This window comes from Vanellus vanellus, assembly GCF_965231255.1.
Source record: "Vanellus vanellus genome assembly, chromosome: 4".
In the NCBI taxonomy this organism is placed as follows: domain Eukaryota; kingdom Metazoa; phylum Chordata; class Aves; order Charadriiformes; family Charadriidae; genus Vanellus; species Vanellus vanellus.
The window spans coordinates 26,433,601-26,446,738 of NC_138909.1; the positions used below are offsets into that span (position 1 = coordinate 26,433,601).

At 41.5% G+C, this 13,138-nt stretch overlaps 1 protein-coding gene across 1 annotated transcript in view; it reads right to left on the reverse strand.

The window, feature by feature from the left end:
- EGF (epidermal growth factor) overlaps positions 1 to 13,138 on the reverse strand; it is a gene marked incomplete at its 5' end in the record, with an annotated part of 64,353 nt that overhangs the window by 5,157 nt on the left and 46,058 nt on the right. Inside the window, 5 exons of the mRNA XM_082482771.1 lie at positions 1,311 to 1,413; positions 4,677 to 4,841; positions 7,532 to 7,682; positions 9,675 to 9,794; positions 12,222 to 12,347. Coding sequence (XP_082338897.1) covers positions 1,311 to 1,413; positions 4,677 to 4,841; positions 7,532 to 7,682; positions 9,675 to 9,794; positions 12,222 to 12,347 — 665 coding nt within the window. The remainder of the gene's footprint in view (positions 1 to 1,310; positions 1,414 to 4,676; positions 4,842 to 7,531; positions 7,683 to 9,674; positions 9,795 to 12,221; positions 12,348 to 13,138) is intronic.

Below are 13,138 nucleotides of genomic sequence, written 5' to 3' on the forward strand. Positions count from 1 at the left end.
TCCTAACATATGTTTGATAATGTGTTTCAGGGGCTACCCACTCACAAATCCTGCCAGACACTCAATCTAAACCATTTGCGAGGCCTTCTTTGGCTTGATTAAAAATCCTTGGATTTGCACTATAAATATTCCGTGATATTCAACCCCTCAAACAGACTCCCAAGAAGAACAAACTCATCTCTTTCTGGACTCAGAGATTTGGAGCAGGCCGTTTAAAGTCAAATTCTTTTGTGACCGTGGCTACTACGCACGTGGTTCTTCTACCTTTCTGGCTGTAGTTGGGTGTGGAAGGCTTTAAAACCTTGCGGTAACACCTGGATTAGAAAAACATGCGTGCAGTTACCCCAGTAAAAACGTGCGCGCTTCACTGGAGTTTATCACCCATCCCGTACGAGTATAAACACTGCCGGTAGTCTTTTCCACTGGCCTAACTGTGCTTGTTTTGAAGGGCGTATGCTGCTTAGCTAATGTGATGCTACCCGGACAAGTATGGCGATACCTGCATTCCAGCAGCTTACTCTGAGCCGAATGATACGCATGTGCAGCCAAGCTCTCACGGTAAGTCATGCCATTCTGGGAAAGGAGTCTCAGACTGGGCACAGAAGTAGCCACAGATGCCAGTTATGTCACTTTTGCCAACTTCAAGTTTCAACTGCTGTCACCCAGCAGTGTAATGTCATTTTAACGCCAGAGAGAATCCGGTCCTTAGATCAGACCTTAAGGGGCCAAATTCTCTGATGCAACTTCAAAAATGACAACCGAAACAGGCCAGTACAACCAGATCACGATGGCATTTCTACCTACACCAGTGCAGAATTTGTATTTTATATTCCCTCCCAAATTTCCCAATAACATCCTGGTTGTTTTTCTTTACAAGGCAGCAGCCTCAAACACAAAGACATTTAACTTCACCAACCCCCAAAATAAAGTTCAACATCTCATGTAGCACACACAATACTTGGCTTCCAAGAAGCCTTTTTTACTGAGGGCATACTTTCCTGTGAAAATAACTCTGTGATATGCCATGTCATCACATTGCCATTTCCTTAATTTAGAACACAGTTCCCCAACTGTTGTGTTCAAAGCTAACAATAACACTGGCTAATGGTTGCAATACATCCAGGCAGCTGTGAACTTCGAGGGATAACAATGAGGTAAGATGAACTAGGGTTCACAGCAAAGCACTTGATGACTCTAGCAGTTATTTAATATATTTAAGATGTGAATTATTTGATGGATAATCTCAAGTGGATCCCCAACACTCTTTGATCCTTCCTGCTTCCCTCGCCACTCCGCATTAATATAGTTACCCGAGACTCGCTGCTAGTAGGTGTCACGTTCTCATTGTCAGCGCGGCTGCTCGCATCTCTTACCACTGCTGCATAGAGATTCTTCTTATACGAGTTTTGACTCCTGCAACAGAACAAAAGCTGGAAAAAAAAAATCTTTCGCTTTGGGAAGAACAGATGCTGCTTCCCTTCACACATTATCCTATAGGCATTTACAGAAGGGGCGTAGTACATTCCTCTTATAAAGATTTAGGTTTTAGCCAATAAAGTGAACAGCGTTTGTGGGTAAAGCTCAGGAATAAAAATCTGTTTGTGTTTTTGTACACCGTTGATAGTTACAATTATGAAAGTCGCTTCTGCATTTACCTGCACCATTTATGAAAAAAATAATTCAGAAATTACCATGAAATAAACAAATTGAAAGCCTCAAAAAGCTTGGAACTAAGACACTGCCAGGAAAAAGCATGACCAACAGAATTACCTCAAGAGGAAAAAAGCCAAGAGTACAACCTGGAGTTGGAAAAGGATACAAATAATCAGCTCTAAGTGGCTAGTTCCATAAATTCAAAAGTTGTTATTTTTGCAGTTAAGTAGCAATCACATATAAGGCAGTGTTAAAAGCCCATATAAGCCCCAACATAGAAAACACGGTCATAAGAAAAACAGTTGATTTACACTGCTTGAGATTCAAACTGGTACATCTCTACTGACTTTACATACACGTTTTTTCTCCTCCTAGACATCAGCTAAGAAAATTGCTGTTACACTCTTCAACTTTCAGAAGCCTCATTCATTTTAAATTAAATTTAATAGACATGTGACAAAGAAAATAGGAATTTTCCGTTTATTTCTGTATTATATTCATATACTAACTGGGAAAGTACATCTCCAATAATTGCCATATGTTGCTCTCGTCAGGAAAATCCAATGTAAATAAAATTTGCCTTTTGCTAGAAACAAGACAGACCTGTCTCCACCATGGATTTTCTCCCCAGATTCTCTATAACGTGTTCCTGTCTATTCAAACATTAAAAAAAAAAGTAATAGTCTGCAGTAGAGGATAACACTAGGACTCCTAATGTGAAATCAAATAGGTATCAGATCTGAGGGTATATCCACAGAGCAGAATGCTGAGAAATAAGGCAAATTAGTCCATTTTTGCTTTTCTTGACACAGTGGCAAGGCTGCTGTGGCTGTTTTGTCACCTGGATGTGCCCATTCTTCATTGTAGCTCATAGTGCTGACAAAACTCGAGCCCGTTACTCAAGAGTTATAAAATCCATTGCACAGGGCTCACACACAGGCACGGTCCTCAGCGGGATGCCCTACTACTAATTCTACATCTTACTTTACAGCATGCAGAGTAACAGATGCCAGATGGACTTGGCGAGCACGGGAGTCTTCGTGTGCGACTGAGCGCAAGCAGACGAGGCAGTGAAATCTAGTTGACCGCGCGTGGGCAAGAGGCCAAGAATTTCTCAATCCTAATCCCAGCCCTACAGTCGGTTTTTGCACAGCCTTGGCCAATTGAGGTGGAGGGATGCGGGTGTTAAATCTGCGATTCAGATTTTATTTTTTGTTTTGGTTGGAAAAGAGTTGTTTCCTCTCTTCCCAAGGAAGATGGGAAACTCGGCATACTATACAGTCAGACTACATAAACCTAACATTAAGAATAACACAATGCTGTTTAGCAGACCACAGTCATTGAACAAACCAACCCAATAATTTGGTATTCTTGGCCTCCAGTTTACACATTTCTCAAACTGGCAGGTGTACATCTCAACTTCATTTCCTCCAATTAAAAGAAGATGGGTGTCTCCATTTTAAAGAGGAAGGAACAGGTCTTACAGACTTAATCAGTACTTTTCAAAATACAGTAGATTATGTGAAAAGCAGTATAGCAATTTCAACCCAAATACTGGTTTCAAGATTCCAGTTAAATAGGGATTTTAGGTCAGTGGTTTCATCTTGATCTAATTATGCTAGTAATAACTGCAGTACAAATTAAGTCAAGCACGTAATTGAAAACTTGTTGTTGAGGTAAATAGTTATATTGATCAAAAGCATTTGGCAAGAAAGAAAGGCTGATCAGGAAAAAAATGACAAAAAAGAGAGGAAGGGAAGAGAATGAGTATCTTCATACCTTAAACCCAGCCATATTCTGGCTATTTTTCCTGACAGTTTATACGGGAAATGTAAGAATCTCAAAAGTTGTCTATCCTGTGGGTATCACTCCACTGATTAATCTTCTGAATCCCAGGTCATGAGAACAAACCAGGCTGCGCTTAGCTTTAAGTCTGGACGTCTACCATCAGTTAATAGAAAATAAGAAACATGGCAGCTTCTCTACTTTTATGGACTAAATATGCTAGGAACCATTAAATAAGAATGGCAAATATTAGCTTCCATAGTTAACTTCTTTTGTACCTTAACTTTTTATGGCTAGGAGAGTCTAATTTTAAAATTAGCCTAAACCGTAAACAAAACCCCTGCGCACGGCGGGCAGGTCGGCATGCAGCAGAAGCCTCTTGATATGGCTCCTGTCTGGCTTTTTGTTTGTTTACTTTTAAGTATAAATATCCATTTAAACATGAATCTGAGAACAGTTATCTGCCAAGGTCATGGCCAAAAGACTCTAACTTATTAAATGCTTTCCAGTCCAAGAGACATCGATGACATTTAATTTCACATCAGACTGGGTTCTTAAATAGTGACCGAAGGGATTCTTTTTGCCACGAGAAGAATCCCAAACCTGCACAATTCGTTACAGCCATGGAAGACGCCAGGGAGTACTTTTACAACAGATGTGCCTTAGGCTCACATCCCTGGTCTTACTCTTTCTACTGCCAGGAAAACTGCTTTCACATCCATTGCTGGAGGCGTCACTGTGGAAGGTTGCTATCAGAAGGTTAGTACGCTGCTTTTCCCAATGGCAAGGAAACTTTCAGGTGCCACTCTACACTGAAAGGGAAGCAAAACCAAATTAATGGGATAGCTAGGAGAGAAGAGCCAAACCCTACCATGACGGTTTCAGACATCTACAGCTCTTATGGGAAGCCAAGGAAGAAGTAAATAGCATGGCTCCTGAACTCTCCCATCAATACAAATTACGGCTCATCTTCAAACCTAATAAGGTCTATTCTTCGTGCCCCCAGACATATGTCACTCACTAACACCAGTGCGAGTACTGCAGGCAAGGGACACGCCAGAACTTTCTGAATTATTCATAGAACCAATTACTGAAAAGCAAAAGAGTAGCAAGGATGATATGGTGCTTTCCACCAGCTGAGGAACAGCTCACGTTCTTTTGCCGTGAGCCATGAGTGAAAGTCAGCAGCACCTCGGTCCCTGTGCCGCACATTCACAGCGTGTGTTTGGAAGCACTACCTGTGGCAGTAGGCAGCCAGGAAGCCCAGCAGTAGCAGGAGGACCAGCACTGCTATGCACACTGTGATGGTGATGTTGCGCATCTTCACCCGCTCGGCGTGCTGCTGCTCCCACCACTCCAGATCGCTGAACTGGCACCGCTCCCCGACATAGCCCGTCACACAGCTGCCAAAAGGAAGCGAGCACACTTTGTAACTGGCAGCAGAGGAAAAACCCCACATCATCGCTTCAGTCACCTTTTATATTGATTTACCATTGGCAGCTGCTACGGAAATATCTGGTTGAATTTAGTAGTGGTGAAGACAAAATGACTTTAAAGGAATGGCTGTCAAAACCTGTAAAATTCAATATTAAAAGACTTTTTTTACTGTAAAGCTGTAGAATTATACAGCGAGTTTATAATTTCCAGATTCTAATGAGTAAAGAATAGAAAAATAATTTTCTCTTAAATCGTGCTTTGTGCTTAGTATTTCCCTAAGATTTCCCACTTAACTGTTTCCAGCAGCAAGCTTCCTGTCTTTGAAATAGGCAACATAGGACTTACTTGTATTTCCAGAGCGATTTGGTTAAGGGAATCAAATTTTAATCTAAATTCTTACTTTAAAATAAAAGACAAATGAAAGTGCCTAAAAAACTTCTGATATGGGTTAGAAATATCTTCATAATTTAGTTTTAATACGAGCTTCTTCTGTTGGCAGGTTTTGTTTATTTGCTTGTTTTTACCACTGTAAAACCCAACATAGAAATATCTTATCAGTGCATGAAACCCTCAAATCAAAATTACTAGAAAGTGAGAAATACATCAAAAAGAACCCCAGCCTAGTTTTATTGTCTGAGGTGACAGACATATAAAAGGAAATAATAAACACAAAAAAAAATGAAGTCTACTCAATTCATAACAATCTCTGAGCAACGTAGGCTCAAATCCTGCTCACAATTTTTATCAGTCTAGTTTTACTCAAGTCAGAAGAGCTAGCCAAATGAGCAAAAGAAGCAGGATTTGACCTGCAGCAGCTTTTACCTAATGTCCTGAAAACGTTGTATCACCATTCATTATTAAATCAGACACAAGCACTCTCATTCTGTCACAAATTAGAACGCATATATGTTGAAAGGCAGAAAAATGTTAATTTTTTAATGTAAGATTACAATAAATTCCAAACAAGCTAGAAGATCTGCTTTCTAGTGTAAGAGTTTTTATTAATTCAAATACAAATCACATTTGGTATGTCATTTTTGCTAGATATTTTTTCTATGAAACATTTTTCCATGCCTTCGTTTTGGTATTTAATATAATACAGCCTACATGAATGAATGCTGCCATCTAGTGAGAATTCAGCAAGGACCACACACAAACCCTGGCCCCCAAGAACACTGCTAAGCACAATTGCTCCTTAATTTTTTTAAACGTCTTCCATTTCCAGCACTGAAGAATATGTACATTTGGATATTTATTATGCATTAAAACCTAATAAAAGAAAAAAGATGTGATCCAATTTGAAAGTTCTGCAGTTGCAGGGTCTTCAGTTTCAATAGGAGAAACTCAATGAGGTGGAAAAAAAAGATAGTTTTCAATGCCTCTAAAATTTACTCTAAAAATTCATAACAAACCCCAGACATGGCCATGAGCCCATCTCCTGAAATGGCTTTGCCCAAGGGCTTTGCTGAGCTTAGGAAATCCATGGCACAAAGCATCCACTTCATTCCCACGTATGTATATGAGATACATTCTTTTCATATTCCATCAGGTACAGAGGTCTGTAGGAAGGGGAGAATTCTTATATTCAAAAATAAGAAAGCCTAGGATTTGACAGCGTTTGCAGGAATGGCCTGGTGCAGAGGTTCCTGCAGTGCAGTGCAAGGAAGACCTGAGGGAATGGTGGGTCAAAGAAACTCTTCAGCACAAAACTTGCTCTCCTCACTCCAAGGTTCTACCAGGGCCACCCGACTTACTGAGACACAGAGGAAGATTTGGCTGCTACGGAACAGCGTCCATCCCCTGCACAGGTCCTCACTTACCAGGTGAGACCCCAGAGGAGGAGGCAGGCGTTGGATTTGTCCCACTCTAAACACTATTATGCTTGATTTTGAAGAAAGATGTAACACAGATTCAAATATAATCAAGTTACACAATTAAATTCCAGCACTAATGGTTTTGAAGAAATTATTACCCCATGGGAATAGGCTGTCACACTGACCAGGTCAAGGATGACTTCTGGAAATATGAGATTCTTTTTGCTTTTACCAGTAACTTCATTTGGGGAACTGGGAATTAGGCTTCACAAAAATATCTACAGGAGGAAGGGGGTCTCTTTTTTGAGGTCTCATTGCTACTCTGCATGTTTGTAAGAGGACCATCATGTTGTACCCTTTTTGCCAAGGACCAAGACTCTACAAACTGTAAGGGAAGATGCTGACACCAGAGTTCTCCTCCCTGGTCCCAGTCAGAGAAGAAAAGACAGAGGTGTCCTCTTCCATCCCAGTGAATGCTACCCATGAACAGCAAGGCCAACAGGGAGGTACAGGTCAGCACAGTATGTACAGGAGAGACAGCAAGCACCTATTTCATAAAGCCATGAGCACCAGGTCACTTATCAACTTCTCTCACGTTTCCAAAGCAAAGAGTCGAATGCTTAGGGAACAAACCCAACCCTATTATTAATTGCAATGAGTGTGATGGAGTGACCACTCACAGAAACTTACAGTGATCACTTACCGAAAAGTGCAGAGTCTAAAGATAATTGTAAATAGAATGAGTAATTAACAGATAGCTTCTGGACGAACACCTCACTGTCTGCAGCTGAGCCCTAAGGATACCATTCATCAGCACAGACAATAAAAATTTCTGTACTTACTTGCAGGCATAGTCTTGCAGATCAGAAACATAATTGCACACTCCACCGTGGAGGCAGTACGACTCGTACGAAGGAGGGCATCCTACAGAGTCACCTTGCACAGGGTGCGTAGAGTATTCATTGGTGACAACAGCCGGGGACACGGTAGATTCTGAAACACAGGATTTCACAAGGACATCTCAGACCTGTGGCTGCACTGGCAATGTGATCTTACAAAAGAGTTCCAGAATTCAAGATAGGAAAGTAGGTAAAAATCTCTAATTTTGACCAATTACTTGTGTTTTGCCTGTTTGCTTAAGTTGCTTATCAAATTTGGGCACACTGAACTTTAGATCAAAATGCTAAATATCCTCGATTCTAGATTTGCAATGAAAGACTCACACAGGTTGGCTGTGATCTGTCTATTTAGATGTGTGAGTACTGCTCTGAAAAAAAACTACACTGGCTGTCTAGTTACTTACACATACATGATTTTTGCAATTATGCAGCTCTAGGGTAAGGTAAATGGTAAATCTATACCATGCATAAAGTACCAAAGTCAGATGTATGGGTGAAGGGTGACTGTATTTCACGGATTTGGATCTCAGACTGAGAAGTCTCCACATGCAACTTGTCATTCTTACGCAGATTATTACTACTCTGCTGCCGTCCAGCTGATTGCATCTATGTGTGACTGCAAATCACATTTTTTATTATTTCAAGCTAACTCGGGCCCAGATAACAACATCACTGGGGAAGCAGGGAACCCTGTTGACCCAGTTCTTCAAAGGGTTCTGTAGCCTGCCCTGAATTGCACACACCGTCACCTAAATAGATATCCAAACTAGCTAGTTTTAAAGGTAACTCTAATATCTCTGCACAGCATGGCCTGCAGCGCAGACGTGCCCTTACAGAAAAGGAGCGCTTTCTCACCTACTTCGATGCTACAGCAAATCTATAGGTCAGAACCAAACATCTACAAGGCAAAGAATTTCTAGCAGTATGGCTTAGCACAAATGCGCCTAATCGCTCTTATACATTTATGGGATCGGTTTCATGACTCACACCAGTTTTATTGCAACATGACCTTCAGTGACATTTGTTTTTTAAAATTTCATTTGCAGGAGAACTGCCGCCACGGCAAAGAGCCTGAATGGAAAGGGATGAGTGATTTTAGTGAACTCCAGGTGTGACTGCGTTCTGCAAAGAAAACTTCAGCTCGCCAAAAGAGCTTATTATGCAAAGAACTAAGACAGTGCGTTAACACACATGAAGACATGGGATCAGATTTACAGCTGATGAACCTAGAAGGCATTACTTCCAAGTCATGCATCATTTAAAATCATCATTTCCTGAGTGACACCTGAAACTACTGAAAGCTTAAGTGACTGAAAAGGAGGTGGGGATTCTGATAGGTCTCCTACTTTAAAAAGCCATCATTTCCTTCTGTTTTTTCTACAGAAAGAGATCTGTGACAATCACACAGTGTCCCTCCATCATCAGACAGTCACTTGATCTGGAGTAAAATTCCCCCCGATGAAGAGGGCTGACACAGAGTAAGACGATGAGTCACTCAGCTCCACATTTTCAGAGAATGCTGCTGTCACATTGAGGCACTGAAATGAGGGTCCTATACTCACTAGTGCTGAACCTTCAGCAGCTCCTCTCATTAAATTGGTAACCAGATTTTCTAGAGAGCTTCAGAGCCCTTTTGAAAAATTGACCACTGGATCTGAAAGACTGGCTTATTCTGAAGAATTAAATGGGACTTAAATTATGTGCGGTTCTTGTGCAAGCGTTCTGCAGAGGGAAAGAAAGCACAGAGAGTTTGAAAAATGACGCAGACTGAAATCACCTCCAAAAATGTTACCTCCAAGGAGCATTTACTACAGCTGTTGATTGCAAAGGCCATTAGATAGATGTGTCATTACATTTACACAGTACAAATTAGCATTGAACCTTGATGTAGGTATTTCCAAACTAAACTCAGATCTGGTCTCCTTAGTCCACCTCAAAACAGCCTCCTAAAGCAATGCTATATGGATCCACAAGCTGCCCGTTATGGCACTATAAAGAGTTTCCTTTCTAGGTATAACAGTTTATCCAAGAGCACAGTTCTTAGTTAAGGGCCACTTGATTTTAATTGCTCGCTCCGTTTACTCACTGCAACCGACGCCAGTTCCAGAAGCATCGTCAGCACACGAGCAAGTGAAGCTTCCTTCTGTATTTGTGCAGGTTATGTTCTCTCCACAGGTGTGGGACCCCATCTTGCACTCATCAATATCTGTCACCCAAAGAGTCTGCAGTTAGAAGAACGAAATGCCTCAGAGCATCGGTTAAAAGGGCAGCACTTGCAGCACTGCAGTCTCCTGGCAGTGGGGAAAAACACCAAAGACCTTCCCCCTGCAAATAGGCCTTCATGGAGAACACGACACGTACTTTCTATGCCAAGTAATCACAGGGTCCCCAGCCTCTCAGAGCACGCTGCGCTGCTGCAGAAGCTCTCCACAGGGAGAAGGAAGGAAAGGCTTCCCCATGAAATGTAGCGAGTACAGTAGAGTTGAAGGGAAGACTTATTTGTACTAGATAAATTCTTCTGGCATTGCTAGTCCTAGCTTGCACCATGGATGAGCACTAGAGTACTGTCAGTTGGCATTCTTGCATTAAGACAGAAGAAGGGTTCGGGAGCGGGCAGTTGCCCACCACTGTACCACCCACCTGGTCCAGCCTAGCCAAAGAGTTTGAACAGAAGAAGAGGGTCTAGAAACCTACAGGTTTATTCAGCTTGTGTGAACACTTAGGTGACATCAGCCTCTGAGTTACTATGAAGAGGCTCCCTGATTACAAGGGTTTCCAGGCTCCCAGCCTGTGTTAGGCTCGTGCATACCTTTCTCGCACACCCTGCAGCACACCCTCTGCCTGCCTCCTCTCCTTCTCTAGCACGGCCCATGGTGGCAGCTCCTGCCAGGCCGGCACTCACCCCCCAAGGCTGGCACCCGCATGGTGCTAAGCGCCTAAGGAACGCCCTCAAAGGTGGGAACTTGGAAAGGTTTCACATACCAGAGTTTGGGAGGCCCCGACTCATTTTACGAACTTTCTGCAGAATACATGTGCCAGATCTACTTTGGGGAAACAAAATCACACATCTATCATCTCAATTTGTGTGAAATTATTGCTTAAACTGCTGGGAGTTTTTCTACAGCAAAATTAACAGGATCTGGCCCAAAACAGAAAATTCAGTACTCTAGTACCGAACAGTACTGGCAGTCCTCTAGTACTCAAAACAGAAAATTCAGAGCACTTTTGAAAGGAAAAATACAGGAACAAAACTGTTGCAGCATATTCCAAGAAATGTGATTTCAACAACACAACATGAACTTGTACCATCTCTTGATCTACCTACAAATTTCTGGACAGTGTGCATGCATGCAGGCATCTAAAACTGAAGTACAAAATCACTTACTTAACAGTTTCTGGTTTTTATAGTACATTTCAAGTCAAACACAAAATTAGTTTCAATTCTGTTTACATCATAACATTTATAAAATGCTGCGAAAACTTATCTTACCATATTCTGGACTAAGGCTTCAGGAAGATAATGGACTGGTTTTCAATAATAGCGGTAGCTATCACAATCATTCTAGCTGAGCAACTATACCACAGACAGCGAGAGCTCAGGGCTGCCTGGTGACATGCCTTGTAGGTGGTGCTGGGACAGTAAGAGGAGCTTGTCACTTCTGTCCGCACTTCCAAACATCCTCAAAGATGTTGACATCAGCTCTGGATGTCTGACCACTGTAGGCAGAATGCCTTCTCAAACCTCCTAACTCTGATACTTTTTCACAACCTGCCCATAATAATGATTTTGTTCTTAATTTTTCAGTCATCCTTATCTGTGTCGAACAACCAAAGTCCAGTAAAGACTATGTAAGAATTGGGTGAAATTTAACGGGCTTTGAATTAGGCTACAGAGGAGAAAGGAAAAAGAAAAGGACAAAAGAGTAGCTGAGACTCCCATAAAGCTCTGAATAAACTGTGCACTCGTCAAATACTGGGGGGGAAAAGCTTCCCGTTCCTTCATATTTACTGCTGAAATGGATTAAAAAAAAATTAAGAAATGAAAGGAATGAACTAAAGACCTGGCATGAGAGCTGGATGGGAAGAATCAGTGGGTCTGATTATTAACAAGACTCTAAATGTACTCAAGTTGTCAGTGTCAACACCTTGAACCTCATGCCTATTAAACTGCCCTGGAATTATTTGATGAGTACTATGACACACTCAATACCTGCTTTCGTTTATATTCATGGCAACGATTTTCAATAAAGCTCTACTGCTTCACCTCCATTTCCCTCCTCCCCTTCGCTCTTCCTCTCTCTCTCCTGCTGTAGCTACTAAAGAGAGTGCAAACACTGAGAGCAGGTATCCACTGACAGCTACAGGCTTTGCATATTGATCAGTTGCTGAGGTTGCCACACTTCAAACAGGAAGGAAAGAATCAAAAAGGAAGACGTGATAAATGTCAACTGTCTGGTGGAGCCACACAGTTAGGATCCACGCCCCTACCAGATTTTTCGCGAAGAACCAGAGCAGCTCATTTGGCAGCTTCACAGCTTGATGCAAGGCTAGCCCACATCCTAAGACATGTCTCTCGCTCGTTCACCCTGCCCCAGCCACCCAGCCATGGCACAGCCCTCACACGTGCCCGTACCGTAGCAATGGACTCCGTCTCCAGTGTAGCCCTCCAGGCATTTACAGACGTAGCCTCCTTCCGTATTGATACAGCCTGAAACATTTCGATTACAGCGGTCCATATTTACAGCACACTCGTCAACATCTGTGAGACAAAACAAGGAGACGGAACACACGGGTCATGAAACCATCAGTTAAATTGATAAAAAGAAATGTCTTCCTCATTTCATGAATGTTCCTCAGACTATGCTGTCACTTGCCATGTATGCATCTGAAGCAAATGGCAAGAAAAGGGCTTTGTGGTCTTTTCTTGGTATGAAATTTGATGGGGATGATTTAAAGAGCTAAAGACAGCCAACCAGCTACTTTCAACTGGACACCTAGAGGTTCCACAAGTACCATTTGCTTTAAAAAAAAAAATCCCGTTTGAAGGGAATGATCCTATTCAAAACTAGTCCTATATTCTTAAACGCTATTCGGAGAGAAATTGTTTTGAGAAAGAACACGTAAGCTTAAAAAAAAAAAAAGGTACCACGATGAAATAAAAATTATAGACATTTCACCTTCCTTCTTTTTTTTTTTTTTCTCCTTTCCATAGCAACATGGACTCCTGTGAGTCTTCATGCTTAGCTACCAAATGGTAAATAGTTCTGTTTCTACTGCCCTCTTGTCTTGGCCTTTATGAGAGAACAAAGTGCTTCCATTTATACTATATAGAAGTCCAAAAACTTAAAGACCACTCTGAGCAATGTGTTTTCTGATGGTTAGATTCTTTCTAGCACTAGAAAGAAACAAGAGCAGCACTTTTATGTAAATATTACATCAGGAATGCTAATTTTTAAGAGATTCCTTAATACATGCTCCTAAATTATACACCAACTATCATGTCTATGGACGAAGCTTTTATAATTTATAATAAATACATCATGCTTTTGT